Source organism: Haliaeetus albicilla, chromosome 10, assembly GCF_947461875.1.
Source record: "Haliaeetus albicilla chromosome 10, bHalAlb1.1, whole genome shotgun sequence".
Classification (NCBI taxonomy): domain Eukaryota; kingdom Metazoa; phylum Chordata; class Aves; order Accipitriformes; family Accipitridae; genus Haliaeetus; species Haliaeetus albicilla.
Window position 1 is genome coordinate 26,898,367 of NC_091492.1, and position 15,183 is coordinate 26,913,549.

General features: G+C 65.6%; 2 protein-coding genes across 9 annotated transcripts; both read left to right on the forward strand.

Moving 5' to 3' along the window:
• Positions 1–384: 384 nt before the first annotated feature.
• Positions 385–10,430, forward strand: ATP8B2 (ATPase phospholipid transporting 8B2). 3 transcript variants are annotated; one of them, XM_069795536.1, is made up of 28 exons: positions 385–552; positions 1,292–1,350; positions 2,106–2,219; positions 2,407–2,505; positions 2,697–2,758; positions 2,911–2,983; positions 3,354–3,424; positions 3,594–3,673; positions 3,883–4,041; positions 4,116–4,204; positions 4,284–4,480; positions 5,210–5,418; positions 5,641–5,684; positions 5,760–5,925; positions 6,003–6,191; positions 6,399–6,514; positions 6,666–6,830; positions 6,912–7,023; positions 7,165–7,270; positions 7,403–7,547; positions 7,634–7,817; positions 8,010–8,233; positions 8,549–8,632; positions 8,837–9,082; positions 9,216–9,354; positions 9,445–9,575; positions 9,674–9,955; positions 10,161–10,430. In XM_069795536.1, the coding sequence occupies exons 1-28, from the start codon at positions 522–524 to the stop codon at positions 10,359–10,361; spliced, it is 3,777 nt and encodes a 1,258-aa protein (XP_069651637.1). In that variant the 5' UTR covers positions 385–521; the 3' UTR covers positions 10,362–10,430. The 3 variants fall into 3 exon arrangements, with proteins under 3 accessions (XP_069651637.1, XP_069651636.1, XP_069651635.1); XM_069795535.1 differs by lacking the exon at positions 385–552 and adding an exon at positions 675–800 and having other exon boundaries at positions 6,666–6,812; XM_069795534.1 differs by lacking the exon at positions 385–552 and adding an exon at positions 676–800.
• A 794-nt stretch (positions 10,431–11,224) lies between these two features.
• IL6R (interleukin 6 receptor) lies at positions 11,225–14,852 on the forward strand. Of its 6 annotated transcripts, none has more exons than XM_069795620.1 (10): positions 11,225–11,412; positions 12,256–12,513; positions 12,581–12,722; positions 12,880–13,064; positions 13,145–13,308; positions 13,401–13,545; positions 13,626–13,669; positions 13,801–13,879; positions 13,944–14,078; positions 14,161–14,288. In XM_069795620.1, exons 1-9 carry the CDS (start codon positions 11,319–11,321, stop codon positions 14,075–14,077), a joined length of 1,245 nt encoding a protein of 414 aa, XP_069651721.1. In that variant the 5' UTR covers positions 11,225–11,318; the 3' UTR covers position 14,078; positions 14,161–14,288. The 6 variants fall into 6 exon arrangements, with proteins under 6 accessions (XP_069651721.1, XP_069651715.1, XP_069651720.1 ...); XM_069795614.1 differs by having other exon boundaries at positions 11,227–11,412; positions 13,970–14,078; positions 14,161–14,852; XM_069795619.1 differs by having other exon boundaries at positions 11,227–11,412; positions 13,178–13,308; positions 13,970–14,078; positions 14,161–14,852.
• The last annotated feature ends 331 nt before the right edge of the window (positions 14,853–15,183 follow it).

Genomic DNA, 15,183 nt, shown 5'->3' on the forward strand with positions numbered 1-15,183 from the left:
CCCGGGGGCAGGGGCAGAGCTGGCCAGGCCTGGCTGCTGGGGACCCCGGCCCGGGGGACATGTGCTGCCGGGGGGGGAGGGGGGCTGCCCCCTTGGGACCCCCCCGGGGCTCTCCCCGAGAGACCCGAGGCTGGCCCTGGTACCCCCCGGGGGTACCCCTCTGCTCCCCACCCTGGGCCCCTCCCGGGGACCTCCTGGGGCTGCCCCGCTTGTACTCCGGGACCACCGAGGCCGCAGCCGGTACCCCCCGGGACCGCCCCCCCCGCTCCCCGGGAACGCCCGATGCCGCCACCCCCACCCCCCGCTCCCCGGGCCGTCCCGTCCCCCCGGGGCAGCGTTCGGTCGCTCCCGCCCGCCCCCCCCCATCACTTCCGCCGCCGACCGGCGCCGCCGCGGCCATGGGGCGCTGAGGCGGCGGCAGCGGCGCGGCAGCGGGAGCGGGGCCGCAGCGGCCCCGGTACCGGGCCCCCCGGCCGCCGGCCCCGGCCGCCCGCTCCCCATGGGCTGCGGGGCCGCGGGCCATGGAGCGGTGGGCGGCCCGCCGGGCCCCAGGTGAGCGTGGCGGGGTGGCGGCGGCGGCGGCGGCGCCCGGTAGGCCCCGGTAGGCCCCGGTGGGCCCCGGTGCGGCCGTTGCCCCGGCAACGCGGCGGGGGCGGGGCGGGCCGGGAGGGCCCGGGCCGGGGCACCGGCAGCGGAGGCGCGGGATGGCGCCGCCGGGGCGCGCCGAGGTCCCGCAGCTATGACGGTGCCCCGGGAGATGCCCGAGAAGTGGCGGCGGGTCCGCGGCCCCGGTGGGGCGGGTGGGTGCGGGGCGGGGTCCTGCGGCGGGGCCGGGGGGGTCTGGGGGTGCAGCTAAGAAGGGCTGCGGGTCTGGGGGTGCAGGGCTGGGGACGCCAATAAGCAAGACCGGGGGTGCGGGATCTGGGGGTTCTGGGCCAGGGGTCTGGGAGTGCAGGGCTGGGGGGGGGTCTGTGGGTGCAGATATCCAGGGCTGGGGGTGCAGGTAAGCAAGGCTGGGGATATGGGGGTACAAGTTTGGGGGGACAGATAAGCATTGCTGGAGGGTCTGTGGGTGCAGAAAAAGAGGGCTGGGAGGCTGGAGGTCTGGGGTCGCAGCTAAGCAGGGCTGGGGGTGCAGCTAAGTAAGGCTGGGGGTCTGGGGGTGCAGCTAAGCAAGGTTGGGGGTCTGGGGCTCCTGGGCTTGCCTGGGGGACTTTGGGAGGTCTGGGAGCGCAGAGAGGAGGTCTGGGGGTGCAGGGGCGCCGGGCTGACGGGGCACGCTGTGTTGCAGAGGAGGAGAGGCGGGTGCGAGCCAATGCGCGGGAGTACAACGAGAAGTTCCAGTACGCGGTGAGTGGGGTGGCCGAGCCCAGTCCCTTGGGGCCTCGTCCTGAGGCTCGGGCAGGTTTGGGGGGCTGGGGCCTGCGTCACTCCCCCCCAGACAGCAGCGGGGGGGTTACAGCTAAAAATAGATGTTTGTCCCTGAGAAAATTGTGCTGATGAGCTGTTAACGCCAACGGAGCTCAGGGGCTGGGGCGGCCTAGCTGGAGGGGGCATGGTGTGCTCCCGTGGGAGGGATGCAGCCCCCCCATCCTCTGCCGGGCCCCCCCCTCCCCGTTCTGCCTGCACCCCTGCCCAGTCCCCGATGCAGTTGTGTATGGCTAATTAATGAGCTTCCGGAGCCACTGGGGGAGGGGCACTGCTCACCTTGGCCTCCCCCTCCATGCTGGAGGTTATTTCTGGCTGCTCCAGACCAGGCCCTGCATCGGCCTTGCCGTGGGCGGGGAGCAGGGGGTCTGGATCGGTGTGACCCTTGGGGAGGCTGGGTGCTGCCGCCCGGGTGGTCCGGATGCTGCCGCTGAAGGAGGGTGGTCCCTGGGTACTGGCTGGTGACTGAGGCGGAGGAATCGGCTTCTCGAGGAAGCTGCCACACAGCTAGAGCAGGCACAGGAGCCAGGGATCCAGGCTGCTGTCCAGAGCTCCCAAATTAGGGGTGCAGTGATCTGCAGCCCTGCCCCCAGAGTGATGCTGGGGTGGGGGTGGGGGGGCACTGTTACAGGGCCTCAGCAACTCGTGACCCCCCTTCTCGCCCCATCCATCCCCAGAGCAACTGCATCAAGACCTCCAAGTACAACATCATCACCTTCCTGCCTGTCAACCTCTTCGAGCAGTTCCAGGAAGTGGCCAACACCTATTTCCTCTTCCTCCTCATCCTGCAGGTGAGTGCTGGAGGGCCTGGGGAAGCAAATGGGGGCCCCCCCCACACTGTCCTTCCCTGGCTGGGCAGCAAGGAGAGCCCAGGGCACGTCCTGCCCCTGGCAAGCGGTGGGTTTGGCACTCTCAAGCAGGGGTAGCGTGGGCCTGGGGCTGGCCTGGTTCTCTGTAACTCCCGCTCCCTGTCCCCAGCTGATCCCACAGATCTCTTCGCTCTCCTGGTTCACCACCATCGTGCCTTTGGTTCTTGTCTTAACCATCACAGCTGTCAAAGATGCTACCGACGACTATGTGAGTGGTCCCCCAAGTGCCCCTCTACCCAGGCTGGCTGCCGGCAGGGCATGGGGACTTGGGGCTGGGCGGGGGGCTGTGACCCTGGTGCGGGTGTGCAGTGCCTGGGTCCATGGCATTTGCAGGGGGAGGGACGCAGGACCCCATCCCCAGAGGGGCTGACGCTGCTGTCTCTTCCCCTCCGCACCCAGTTCCGCCATAAAAGTGACAACCAGGTGAACAACCGGCAGTCTCAGGTGCTGATCGGCGGAGTGTGAGTGTCATGGGGACAGGGCAGCTGGGGACAGGGCCACGGGGCCCTGCGGGATGCAGCACAAGGCTGCAGGCAGGGGCAGAGTGCAGTGGGGCAGGGGAGAGGCAATGCTGCCGGCTCCTGCCTAACTCCAGTCTGCTGTCCCTCCGCAGCCTCCGGCAAGAGCAGTGGATGAATGTCCGTGTCGGAGACATCATCAAGTTGGAGAACAACCAGTTCGTGGCGGTGAGTGTGGCACCAAGGCAAGCACGGTCCCAGCTGGGCAGCATGCAGGGACAGCAGCATGGTGTGGTGCTGCACCCGCTCTGCTTTTCTGCTCCTCCATCATCTCCTGGGGTGCAGACATCAGGGACTTACCAGCCTGGAAGTTGCATTTAAGTTGTAGCACTTGAGCCATGTTTGAGCTCTGGGGATTTGGCTGATGTGGGTGCTTCAGGCGATGGTGTCCATGTCAGGGTGCTGGCAGCACCCTGCTAAGGACGCGTGGTTCTGGAGATCCCGCTGGCCCCTGGCATCCGAGGGCCAGGAGCTTCCTTGGGGAAGGTGTAGGGGAGCCCCAGCGTCAGCACAACCCTTCACATGTCTCTCCTGGCAGGCTGACCTCCTCCTCCTCTCCAGCAGCGAACCCCATGGGTTGTGCTACATAGAGACCGCGGAGCTGGACGGGTAGGTAACCCCTGCTCGCCTTGGCTGGCAGGGAAAGCTGAAAGACAGGAGTGAGAATGGGCTGTGGGCAAGGCAGGAGCTGCCACGGACCTGAAACCGGGGAACATCTGCGAAGGCCCTCCCTGCCAGGCTGTCACTAACCCCGCACATGGTGCCTCCTTGCCCACAGAGAGACCAACATGAAGGTACGGCAGGCCATTCCTGTCACCTCGGAGCTGGGTGACACCAGCAAGCTGGCTCGGTTTGATGGTGAGTGCCTGCAATGGGGGAGCCCCTGGGTTTCCTTCTCCATCATCTGGTGTGGGTCCACCCTGGAGACACCAGGACCATCCACGCGGTGGTGTGGTCCTGTGGCTTGAAGCGGATCTCTGGGGAGCTGGGGACAGTGCTGGGAGCACTGGGATGGAGCTGGCCACATGCAGAAGGCATGTTACAGCTGAGCCATCCCCTGCACCCAGGCGAGGTGATCTGTGAACCCCCCAATAACAAGCTGGACAAGTTTGGCGGGATGCTGTACTGGAAGGAGAACAAGTACCCCCTGAGCAACCAGAACATGCTGCTGCGGGGCTGCGTCCTACGCAACACCGAGTGGTGCTTCGGCCTCGTCATCTTTGCAGGTGGGCTGGGACAGCTGCTGCTGCTGCGCTGCATGGAAGGAAGAGATCCCGCTGATGCCCTTCCCTCTCCCCAGGGCCCGACACGAAACTGATGCAGAACAGCGGTCGGACCAAGTTCAAGCGGACGAGCATCGATCGGCTGATGAACACGCTGGTGCTCTGGGTATGCGGAAGGCAGATCCCAGGGAGCCCTGGCTCTGACGCGGTTGGGGCTCTGATGTCCTGTCCTGTCCTGTCCCCAGATCTTCGGGTTCCTGGTGTGCATGGGGGTGATCCTGGCCATCGGCAACGCCATTTGGGAGCATGAGGTGGGCGTCTGCTTCCAGATCTACCTGCCCTGGGACGAGGGGGTGCACAGTGCCTTCTTCTCCGGCTTCCTCTCCTTCTGGTCCTACATCATCATCCTCAACACTGTGGTGCCCATCTCGCTCTACGTGAGGTAGGGCAGGGGCCAAGGGGCTGGGCTGGGGGTGTGCGAGGGGCAGGCACCAGGAATTAGGGGTGCCCTCTGGGGAGGGGAGACGGGGACGGAGACCCACGGGCAGAGCTGTGTGCATGGGGTGGGCACGGGCTGCTCTCCTGGTGATGGGCCACGTCTGCCCTCAGGGATACCCCAAGACCTGAGACCCCACAGGTCCTTTGGGGCCCTCCCGGCTGTGTCTGTCCGGCTGCTCGTCTCTCCCTGCCCTGGCTGCATGCTGGTTATTTTGCTCAGCCCTCCTGCAGCTCCCAGGCTTCTGCACTGTCCCCTTCTCTCTCTCTTTTAATTTCTCTCTCTTTTCGTTCCCCAGCATGGGTTCTGTCACCCTTAGCCCCGAGGTAAGAATGTGTCACCCCCACCCCTCCCACTAGCTCATTGCTGTCTGCCCTGGGCGCTGGGGAGGGGGTTTGGGGCGCGTAGGTGTGAGAGAAGCCTGGGGAGCCCTGTGGGCTACCCCCTCGGTGCCAGGTCCTGCGTCCCCAGCCCTGGCTTGGCGGTGGCTGTCGGTAGGAGTGGGTGCGGGCCAGCCCTGGGGAAGGGCGCGGGAGCTAGCAAGCAGCATGGGGGCCCTGGGTGCCAGGGTGCCCCAGGTGCTTGGGGGTCTGGGGTGGGTGGGTGTGTGCCCATCGCTGGCTCGGCAGAGTGTGCTGCCCTGCTCCGGTGACACCCAGCTTTCCCCCCCTGCAGTGTGGAGGTGATCCGTCTCGGGCACAGCTACTTCATCAACTGGGACAAGAAGATGTACTGTGCCAAGCGCCGGACGCCAGCCGAGGCCCGGACCACCACCCTCAATGAGGAGCTGGGGCAGGTGGAATACATCTTCTCCGACAAGACCGGCACCCTCACCCAGAACATAATGGTCTTCAGCAAGTGCTCTGTGAACGGGCACAGCTATGGTGAGTGCAGGGCACCGGGGCCGGGCTGAGTGCCTGCAGGGTGTGGAGGTACTGGCTCCCCTCCTGCAGACCCTTTGGGGCACTGGGGGCAGCTGGGGGACAAAGGGGCTCAGCCGTAGCATAGTGGGGCTGCCACTGCCTTGTGGCCTCCCTGGGTGCGGGTGCCAGTGGGGCAGCAGCATTGGGTCCCTGTCCTGGTTAACTCTGTGCCTTGGTTCACAGGTGACATGCAGGATGTGCTGGGTCACAAGGCGGAGCTGAGAGAGGTAAGGGTACTGCAGGGCTGGTGCCTGGCTGTGCCGTGTGCCGCAGGGGCGTAACCCCATCTCTGCCCCTGCCAGAGGCCAGAGCCAGTCGATTTCTCCTTCAACCCACTGGCGGACCCACGGTTCCAGTTCTGGGACCCCAGCCTGCTGGAAGCCGTCAATCTGGGAGACCCCCATGTGCATGAGTTCTTCCGTCTGCTCTCGCTCTGCCACACCGTCATGTCCGAGGAGAAGAGTGAAGGTGGGTGCGGAGGGCAGGACCTGTCCCTGCACAGCTTGGGGCATGGCGCTGGCTCTGACCCCCTGTGCTGTCCCCAGGGGAGCTGTATTACAAGGCTCAGTCCCCGGATGAGGGAGCGCTAGTGACGGCTGCCAGAAACTTTGGCTTCGTGTTCCGGTCCCGCACGCCGAAGACCATCACGGTGCACGAGCTGGGTCGAGCCATCACCTACCAGCTGCTGGCCATCCTGGACTTCAACAACATCCGCAAGCGCATGTCTGTCATCGGTGAGGTCCTGGGCATGGCACAGGGGCTGTGGGGTTTTGAGGGCCGTGGTGGGGCTGGGCCATGAGGGCTCAGTGCGGTGTGCTGGAGACCAGCCCCATGCGGATGGTGACATGACTGTGGAGGCATCATGGGGTCATGGCTGGGGATTGGAGTGGGACCTGCTCCTGCACCCCTGAGCCAGGCAGCTTGTCCCCTGCTCCCTGCAGTCCGCAGCCCCGAGGGCAAGATCCGGCTGTACTGCAAAGGAGCTGACACCATCTTGCTGGAGCGCCTGCACCCCATCAACCAGGACCTGAGCAATGTCACCACCGACCACCTCAATGTGAGTGGGGCAGGGTGCTGTGGGCAGGGCTGGGAAGGGAAGAGAGGCTGCCCAGAAGCATGGAGCCTGGCTTGTGCCAGGTCCTGGGGGCAGTCAGGGTCTGGGGGCACCATCAGGGTCTGCCTGTGCACCCAGCTCTAGCCACTTGCAGGAATATGCTGGTGAGGGGCTGCGGACGCTGGTGCTGGCCTACAAAGACCTGGAGGAGAGTTACTATGAGGACTGGTCCGAGCGGCTGCACCGAGCTGGCAGTGCCCCTGAGGCCCGTGAGGATTACCTGGCTCGGCTCTATGATGAGGTGGAGCATGATATGATGGTACGTGGGCTGGGGGCACTGGGGGCGGGAGGCGACTGGGGGGCAGCCCCTGCTGACCTCCCACCTGTTTGGGTCCCCCAGCTGCTTGGAGCCACAGCCATCGAGGACAAACTGCAGCAGGGGGTCCCTGAAACCATTGCCATCCTGACGCTGGCCAACATCAAGATCTGGGTGCTGACGGGGGACAAACAGGGTGAGGCATTGCTGGGGTAGGAGTCTGGGCTGGCTGCAGATGAGAACATTCATGGGCTGGATCCCACCTGCCTGGGGGGTGGTGGGACAGACGCGCCCCCCTGAGCTGACCCTGGCTCAGCCCCTGCTTTCCTTTCCCCAGAAACAGCTGTGAACATCGGCTACTCCTGCAAGATGCTGACGGATGACATGACGGAGGTGTTTGTGGTCACAGGCCACACTGTGCTGGAGGTGCGAGAGGAGCTCAGGTGAGGGTTGGGGGGGCAGGGCTGGGCAGAGGACACACGTGGGGCCAGCGTGGGGCACGGCTGCTTGTGGGGGAGCTGGGGGATATGGAAGTGCCCTGAATCGGGGCCCCCGACCCCTCTCTTTTGCCTCAGAAAAGCCCGGGAGAAGATGATGGATGCATCGCGCTCCATGGGCAACGGCTTCTCCTACCAGGAGAAACTCTCCTCCTCCAAGTTCACCTCAGTGCTGGAAGCCATCGCAGGCGAATATGCCCTGGTCATCAATGGGCACAGTCTGGTAGGGACCTGGGAGTGCCAGGCTGGACAGGGCACCGTGCCCAGCTGTGGGCCATGCTCCCCATTGTCCCCCTGCTCTCCTTGCAGGCCCATGCACTGGAGGCTGACATGGAGGTGGAATTCCTGGAGACGGCATGTGCCTGCAAGGCCGTCATCTGCTGCCGCGTCACACCCTTGCAGAAAGCTCAGGTGGTGGAGCTGGTGAAGAAGTACAAGAAAGCTGTGACCCTGGCCATCGGGGATGGGGCCAACGATGTTAGCATGATAAAGAGTACGTCCTGGGGTCTGGGGAGCTGCAGGAGGGACAGGTCCCTCCTTGCACAATCCCAGGCCCCGTGGCAGCCTCTGTCCTTGCCCCTCTGTGTCCCACTGGAACACAGTCCCACTGTGGAGGGCTGTCACCCCTGGTCCCCTGTGCTCCTGGCAGAGCCCTCCTCACTTCACGTGTGTCTTCGCTCTGCAGCTGCCCACATTGGGGTAGGCATCAGCGGGCAGGAGGGCATCCAGGCGGTGCTGGCCTCCGACTACTCCTTCTCGCAGTTCAAGTTCCTGCAGCGCCTGCTCCTGGTGCACGGCCGCTGGTCCTACCTACGCATGTGCAAGTTCCTCTGCTACTTCTTCTACAAGAACTTTGCCTTCACCATGGTCCACTTCTGGTTTGGCTTCTTCTGCGGCTTCTCAGCGCAGGTGCATTGCTGGCTTCTTGTGCTTAGAGTTGGGGAGGGTTTGTCTGTGGGACCCCTCTGCTCAGAAGCATGCCCCGGTCCCCAGGCTCCCTGTGGGACCTCACCCTGCACCAGCAGGCACAGCTTGGGATCGTGTCGTGGGTGCGAGGAGCCCGTATGGCCGGGGCTGCCGCTCAGTGGCAGCAGCACCCTGTGCCGCTTGGGGTGGGCACCCTCGGGAGGGGGGGCTGGCAGCGGCTTTCCTTTTCTGGCAGGGGCCAGCTGGGGCATGGGGCGGGCAGGTCTTGTGTCCCCCTGAGCACTCCATTCCATGCAGACTGTGTATGACCAGTACTTCATCACGCTGTACAACATCGTCTACACGTCACTGCCTGTGCTCGCCATGGGTGTCTTCGACCAGGTACAGTGGGGGGCGGTGAGGGTGGTCCTTGGGTGTGTGAGGAGCTGGCCTGGCTCCCCTGCGTGACCCACGCTGCGGGAGAAAGGGGTGCCTGGGTGCCCAGGCTGGGCTGTCCTTGTCCTTCTGTGGGCGGTGGTGGAGGTCAGCCCAGCCCCAGCCTGCCCGGGGCTGGAGGGAGGTGCCCAGAGTGCCTCGTGCCCCCAGGATGTGCCAGAGCAGCGGAGCATGGAGTACCCCAAGCTCTACGAGCCTGGGCAGCTGAACCTGCTCTTCAACAAGCGGGAGTTCTTCATCTGCATCGCCCAGGGCATCTACACCTCCGTCCTCATGTTCTTCATCCCCTACGGTGTCTTCGCTGATGCCACCCGTGATGATGGCGCCCAGCTGGCCGACTACCAGTCCTTTGCTGTCACTGTCGCCACCTCCCTTGTGATTGTCGTCAGCGTGCAGGTGGGGACACGGCTGCTTGGTCCCAGCCCCCTCGCCTGTAGCACAAAGTTTGGGTCCCATCCTGCCCTGTGGCCGTGCTCGGAGCACTGCGGCCATCCCCTGAGCCCTACCTCCCCCTTCCCTTCTCCATCAGATCGGGCTGGACACAGGCTTCTGGACGGCTATCAACCACTTCTTCATCTGGGGCAGCCTGACTGCCTACTTTGCCATCCTCTTCGCCATGCACAGCGACGGCCTCTTCCAGATGTTCCCCAACCAGTTCCGCTTTGTGGGTAAGTCCTGGGGGGCTTGAGCGATGCTGCCCCACCCCAGCAGGGTGCTGCCCCGGCTGAGCCCTGGCTGGACTCGCGCTTCCCCCTCAGGTAATGCACAGAACACGCTGGCCCAGCCCACGGTCTGGCTGACCATCGCCCTCACCACCGTGGTCTGCATCATGCCCGTTGTGGCCTTTCGCTTCCTCAAGCTTGACCTGAAACCTGAACTCTCAGACACGGTGAGAGAGTGTGGCCTGGGGAGCGAATACAGCGTCCCAACCCCAGAGGGCGTGCGGTTCTGGGGGTCCCTGACCCTGTCCCCTGGTGATGTCCCCAGGTGCGCTACACTCAGCTGGTACGGAAGAAGCAGAAGACCCAGCACCGGTGCATGCGGCGTGTGGGGCGTGTGGGCTCGCGCCGTTCCGGCTACGCCTTCTCCCACCAGGAGGGTTTTGGGGAGCTCATCATGTCGGGCAAGAACATGCGGCTCAGCTCCCTGGCGCTCTCCAGCTTCGCCACCCGCCCCAGCGCCGGCTGGATTGAGACCCTGCGCAAGAAGAAAGGCAGCGACGGCAGCACCGCCGGCAGCCCCAGCGGCGTGGCCGACAAGACGCTCAAGGTGTGAGGCTGGGGGAGTTGCGTCCCCTCCTGTGCAGCCGGGGGCCCCCCTGCCCCCTTCTCTCACTATGGCCCATGGGGGGCCAAGGCCCTCCTGGGGGGGGGTCCTGTGGGGGGAGCAGAGGCCATGTGGGCCCAGGTACTGAGATTTGGAGGAGTCTGGACTGCCGCAGTGTAACCAAAAAAATACTCTTCCCCGTCCCCAGGATGGACGGCCGCTGTCCCCAGCAGCCCCCCCGGGCCACTCCTCTGTCAGTATTCACCTCCATGGAGTGCAAATACCCCATCACACACGAATGTATTATGCCAGAGCCACCACCGTGGGCAGGCGCGGGGGGTCTGGGGGGGCTGTGACAGCACCCTGCCCCCTCCCCTACCCCTCAACCACGTGTCTTCTTTTTATATAAAACAGGAAAAAAAAAAAGATAAAAAAACCAAAACCCCACAACCGCAACAAAAAAAAAAAGGAAGGAAAAACCCTCCACGTTTACAGAGCAACTTGTTTCAGTGTTGGCACGGCTGGTTATGGAGGGAGCACTGGGGGCCAGACACTGGTGCCGGGGGGGCAAGGGATGTCACCGTCCTCCAGCCCCCTGCTTTGGGGTGCGCCGGGATAGGGTGCCGGGTGGGAAAGGGGAAGCGTTCCCCGGCTCCTTCCTGCTTTCTGCGGGAAGCAGGGGTGTTTGCAGGCCGCTGTGATTCACTCCCACGCTGGGGTCTTGCACAACCCTTGGCCTCTGCTTCCTCCCTCCTCCTCCTCGCCATCTCCCAGGGGACTGGACCCTCGGGGGGAGGGGGGGCAGGTGGCATCGTCCCCTCCCCATCAGAGGGTCTCTGGGGGTGTGTTAGGGTCCCGGGGGCCGCTCTCTCCTTGATACCAAAGAGGAAAACTGTTCAGGACAGGCTCTGGCATGGGCTGGAGTCTATTTTTGGGGGTGTTTGGGGGTTATTTTGTGTCGTGGGGGGGGCAGGGGCGAGGATTGGGTCATCTAATTTATTACACGTTTCTATATTGCGGAATTGTATCATTTTATGGGTCCACAGAGAAAAGAAAAGAACCAAAAACCAGCTTTTTCTATAAAAAAAACCCAAAAACGTTCTGAGCAGCTTCTGCCGTGTCCTGTGTCCTGCGGGGGCGGGCGGCGGGCGCACGTGCGGGCCACCGGGAGCACCGGGGACCGGGCACCCCCCCCAGCCCCAGTGCCGACTGGCCCCGCCCCGCCGGGCGCACGTGCTGCTGCTGCTGCCGCCGCGGGGCCGCCCCCCCCCCCCGGCTCCCCCCTCCCCGCCCCGGTTTCACAACCGCGGGCACCGGCCGCGCCGCGGGCCGCTCCGCCGATGTTCTCCTGCCCGGGGCCGGCCGCATGGCGCGGCTGCCGGGGCCGCTGCTCCCTGCCGCTCTGCTCCTCCTCGCCGCCGCCGCCGCTCCCGCTCCTGGACGGCCCTGCGGCCCCGCCGGTGAGTGCGACCGGCACCGGGGAGGAGGGGGTGGAGCGGCGGGAGTCCCGTCCCGTCCCGTCCCGCTCCGCTCCCCGCGGCGGGGTTGCGCCGGCTCGGGCCGGGGAGAGGGGGAGGTGACTCTGCCGGTACCGGGGCCCCGCGGGTCCGGGTTACGGGGGGGGGCGGTTCCCTGCCAGCGCCGACGGAGCTCGGCCGGGCCCCGGGCAGACGGGCAGGGTGCGGCTACGGGGCACCCCGGGTGGGTGCTGGGTGGGTGCTGAGGCTGGCTGGGTACTGGATGTTGGGTGCTACTCGGTGCTGGGTGGGTGCTGGGTGCGTTCCCGGCAGCAGGAGCCGACGGGAACAGGCAGGTCCGCACTGACTGTTGACCTTTGCAGCCAGAGCCCGGAGAGCTGCCCCGGGCGGCCTCCCTGGCCCCAGCCCAGGCCTTGGCTGAGTGCTGCCCGGCCGCTTAACTCCTCCAGCGCCGGACCCCCAGCACCCCCGGGGACCCCCAGCCTGCTGTTCGCCCAGACACCCGCTCCCACCTCTCTGCTCCCCACGCTGCCCAGCCGGGTCCCACCACCGGACCCCCCACGCGCACCCCGGCCGGGTGCTGCGGAGGCTGTCCCTGTGGTGGTGCCGGGGGGGTCTGTGTGCCAGGTGGCCGATGCCCGGCTCGGTGGGGAAGTGCTGGCTCAGCAGGAGCTGCCACTCGCTCCGGCTCGGTGCCTCCAGCAAATATTGACACCGAGCAGCCGCTGGGAATGGGGAGCAGACGGTGGGGCGTCCCCCTTCTCTGGGGACACCCGCGGGGCTGGGGTCTCATCTCTATCGCCTGACCCTCTCTTGGCCCCCCAGGGCTCTCGCAGGACACGGTGCTGGGCCGCCTGGGAGCAAACGTCACGTTGACCTGCCAGGACGAGGGGCTGGCGAACGTCACCGTGTCCTGGAAGATGGAGAAGTGGGGGACGGTGGCAGCGGTGGTGGGGGGCCATGACCGGTGGCTGGCGGAGGGCAACACACTGCTCCTCTGGCAACTGCGCTACGAGGACTCGGGGCGCTACAGCTGTTACGTGGGGGGCCGCCCGCTGCGCTCCCTGCGGCTGCTGGTGGAAGGTGGGTCCGCGCTGGGGCAGGGGCTTCCCTCGCAGCGTCGCCCAGTCCGGCATCCCCTGTCCCCCAGCGCCTCCCTGCCTTGCAGAGCCCCCTGAAATTCCCCGGGTCTCCTGCTACCGGCGGAGCCATGACAAAGATGTCCTGTGCGAGTGGCCGCTGCAGGCGAAGCCATCCCCAGGGACGCGGGCGATGCTCTGGGTGAAGCAGAGGTGAGTGCCATCCTAGCACCTACCTGTGCCTGGGACCCCATGGCATGGGATGCAGGGGACTTTACTGTCCCTCCCCACAGACCCTTTCCCTGATGTTGGCCAGGACTGCCCTGTGCCTGGTGTATGCCACAGCTCCAGCCAAGCCACATCCCCACAGGTTCGCAGCTGAGAATGCCACAGAGCAGCGGTGCCGCTACTTCTCCAAGGCACGGAAGTTTGTTTGCCGGGTGAAGGTGCCACCCGGCGCTGATGACACCAAACCCCTCGTGGTGTCCACGTGCGTCAGTAACGGCGCCGGCGGCTTGGCCGGTGAGGACAGGATCATCACCCTCAGCAGCGTCTGTGAGTACCACTCCCATCTTGCCAGGGGCTGGGGCCGGCTGAGCGGCATGGTGCCCGGCCCTGAGCCCCCCGTTCCCCAGCAGTGAAGCCCGACCCTCCCCTCAATGTGACAGTGGAGGCACTGGAGAAGGCACCGCAGCAGTTGCGTGTCAACTGGTCCTACCCCTTGTCCTGGGACCCCCGCTTCTACTGGCTCCGCTTCCAGGTCCGCTACCGCCCCGAGCCCGCCGAGACCTTCACGGAGGTGAGATACACATACACCTCCCCCCACTGTGGGACTCTGCCCCAGCCCCATCGAGGCTTTCCCCACCCCCGTGCTGCCCATGCCCCCCCCAGGTGGAACAGGTGATGACGACGTGGCTGGACATCCGTGACGCCTGGCGAGGGACGCGGCACGTGGTGCAGGTGCGGGCGCAGGAGGAGTTTGGCCACGGCGCGTGGAGCGAGTGGAGCCAGGAGGCGGTGGGCACCCCCTGGACAGGTAGGAGGGGGACATGTGGCCCTAAGGCCAGGGGCTCAGGCCAGGGTCCCCCAGCCTCACACTCCTCCCTCCCCTTGCAGACCCCAGGGACCTCACCTCTGAAATGGGACCCTTCAGCTCGCAGGTAGGGCACGGCCTCAGCCCCGAGGGGACACAACGCATTCCTGGTTGGATGTCATGACCCCGTGTGGGACAAGGGGATGCCGGGTGGGGGGGCTGCACCATCCCATCGCGCCTTCCTGCCTTCTCTTGCAGTTCCCCATGGAGGATGGCACCTATGGGGTCACGCTGCCCCCCGAGCTCTTCGGGGAAGATGCTGCTGATGGCGCTGGTGGTGAGGAGGGGTCTATGGGTTGGCTGCCGAGGGCCGGAACCCACGGGACCCTCATCCCCACAAGGAGCCCATCCCCTCTCTCTGCTGCAGGGGCTGTCATGGAAGCCAGTGCCCACTCTGTGGCATCCCCCTATGCCTTTCTGGTGGCCGGGGGGAGCCTGCTCCTGGGCATCGCCCTCTTTGTTGGCATCATGGTGAGGTGAGTGCCTAGAGGAAGGGAAGGGGGGGATGACTTCTCTACCTGCCCCCCCTCGACCTGGGACCACTTTCCTCTCCTGCAGGTACAAGCAGACATGGCGGACAGGTGGGCAGCGGGGGGCCAAGCAGGAAGGTGAGGCGCAGCATGTGCTAGTGCCCCTGGGCCCCCCCAGCCCCCCACTCAGTGAGACCCCCCTGCTCTCGCCTCCTGGCCCCCTGGCCCCTGGGGCTCTCCATGTCACCAATTTGGACTATTTCTTCTCAGAGCAGTAGCCGGGGGCTGGATGCACTGGCAAGTGCCTGCGGGTTGGGCGGGGGTCCCGGGGCTGGGATGTGGCCCCGGGAACAGCCCAGCCCCCCCCCACATCTGGGGGTGCCGAAAGCCACCCCCAGGTCTCAGGGCTGGGAGCAGCCTCTGAGGAGGGGAATCAGCGTTGCCCCCGTGGAGAACCAGCCAGGGGAGGTCCCCAAGATGGGTCCCGAGGGGGCAGCTCCGGGGCCGTGGCCAAGCTGGGGTGGCTGGGGGTGAAGGCACTGGAAGCATGGCCGCATAGGAGCGTGGGAGCAGGGCTGGGCTCTGCCCGTGGGGCTGGGTTTGGGGGTCCCGCAGGGAAGGGCCTAGCCCCCGCAGTGCCGCGGGTGTCAGGGAGGGGGAGGGCCTGGCTGGATCAGCCCCATCCCTCTGCCCCGGCCCCACCCCAGGGCTTATTTTTAAAGCACGTGTTGGGGAAATGTGGCAAAACGTGACTCTTAAATAAATGCCTTGGATTTGTAATGGAGTGGGTGCTTTTGGGGGGGGGGGAATAATGAAGGGGTCACTGCAGTCTCCCTCACCTGGGAGTGACTCCAGGGGGTGGTGGGGTCAGGCTGGGCTGTGCACCCCCTCCAGTCAAGGCCATGCACCCCAGTCCATGCACCATATGCCTTACTGTGCCCCTTAACCCTGCCATGTACCACCCCAAGCCGTGCCCCCCATGCCACTAAGTGCCTCCCAGGCTGTGCAGCCCATGCTGTGCTCCCCCCCAATGCCATGTATCCCCAGGCTGTGACCCCATGCCAATGAGCGTTCCCCAGGCCCTGCTCCGAGCAGCAACCCAGCCCGTGCC

Coding starts and splice junctions, on each gene's coding strand:
- ATP8B2 (XM_069795534.1), top strand. CDS start 740: ATGACGGTGCCCCGGGAGATGCCCGAGAAGTGGCGGCGGGTCCGCGGC. Junction 1,351..2,105: donor ACGAGAAGTTCCAGTACGCG/GTGAGTGGGGTG, acceptor ATCCATCCCCAG/AGCAACTGCATCAAGACCTC. Junction 6,515..6,665: donor TCACCACCGACCACCTCAAT/GTGAGTGGGGCA, acceptor AGCCACTTGCAG/GAATATGCTGGTGAGGGGCT.
- IL6R (XM_069795614.1), top strand. CDS start 11,319: ATGGCGCGGCTGCCGGGGCCGCTGCTCCCTGCCGCTCTGCTCCTCCTC. Junction 12,723..12,879: donor ATGCTCTGGGTGAAGCAGAG/GTGAGTGCCATC, acceptor ACATCCCCACAG/GTTCGCAGCTGAGAATGCCA. Junction 13,309..13,400: donor CCGCCGAGACCTTCACGGAG/GTGAGATACACA, acceptor TGCCCCCCCCAG/GTGGAACAGGTGATGACGAC.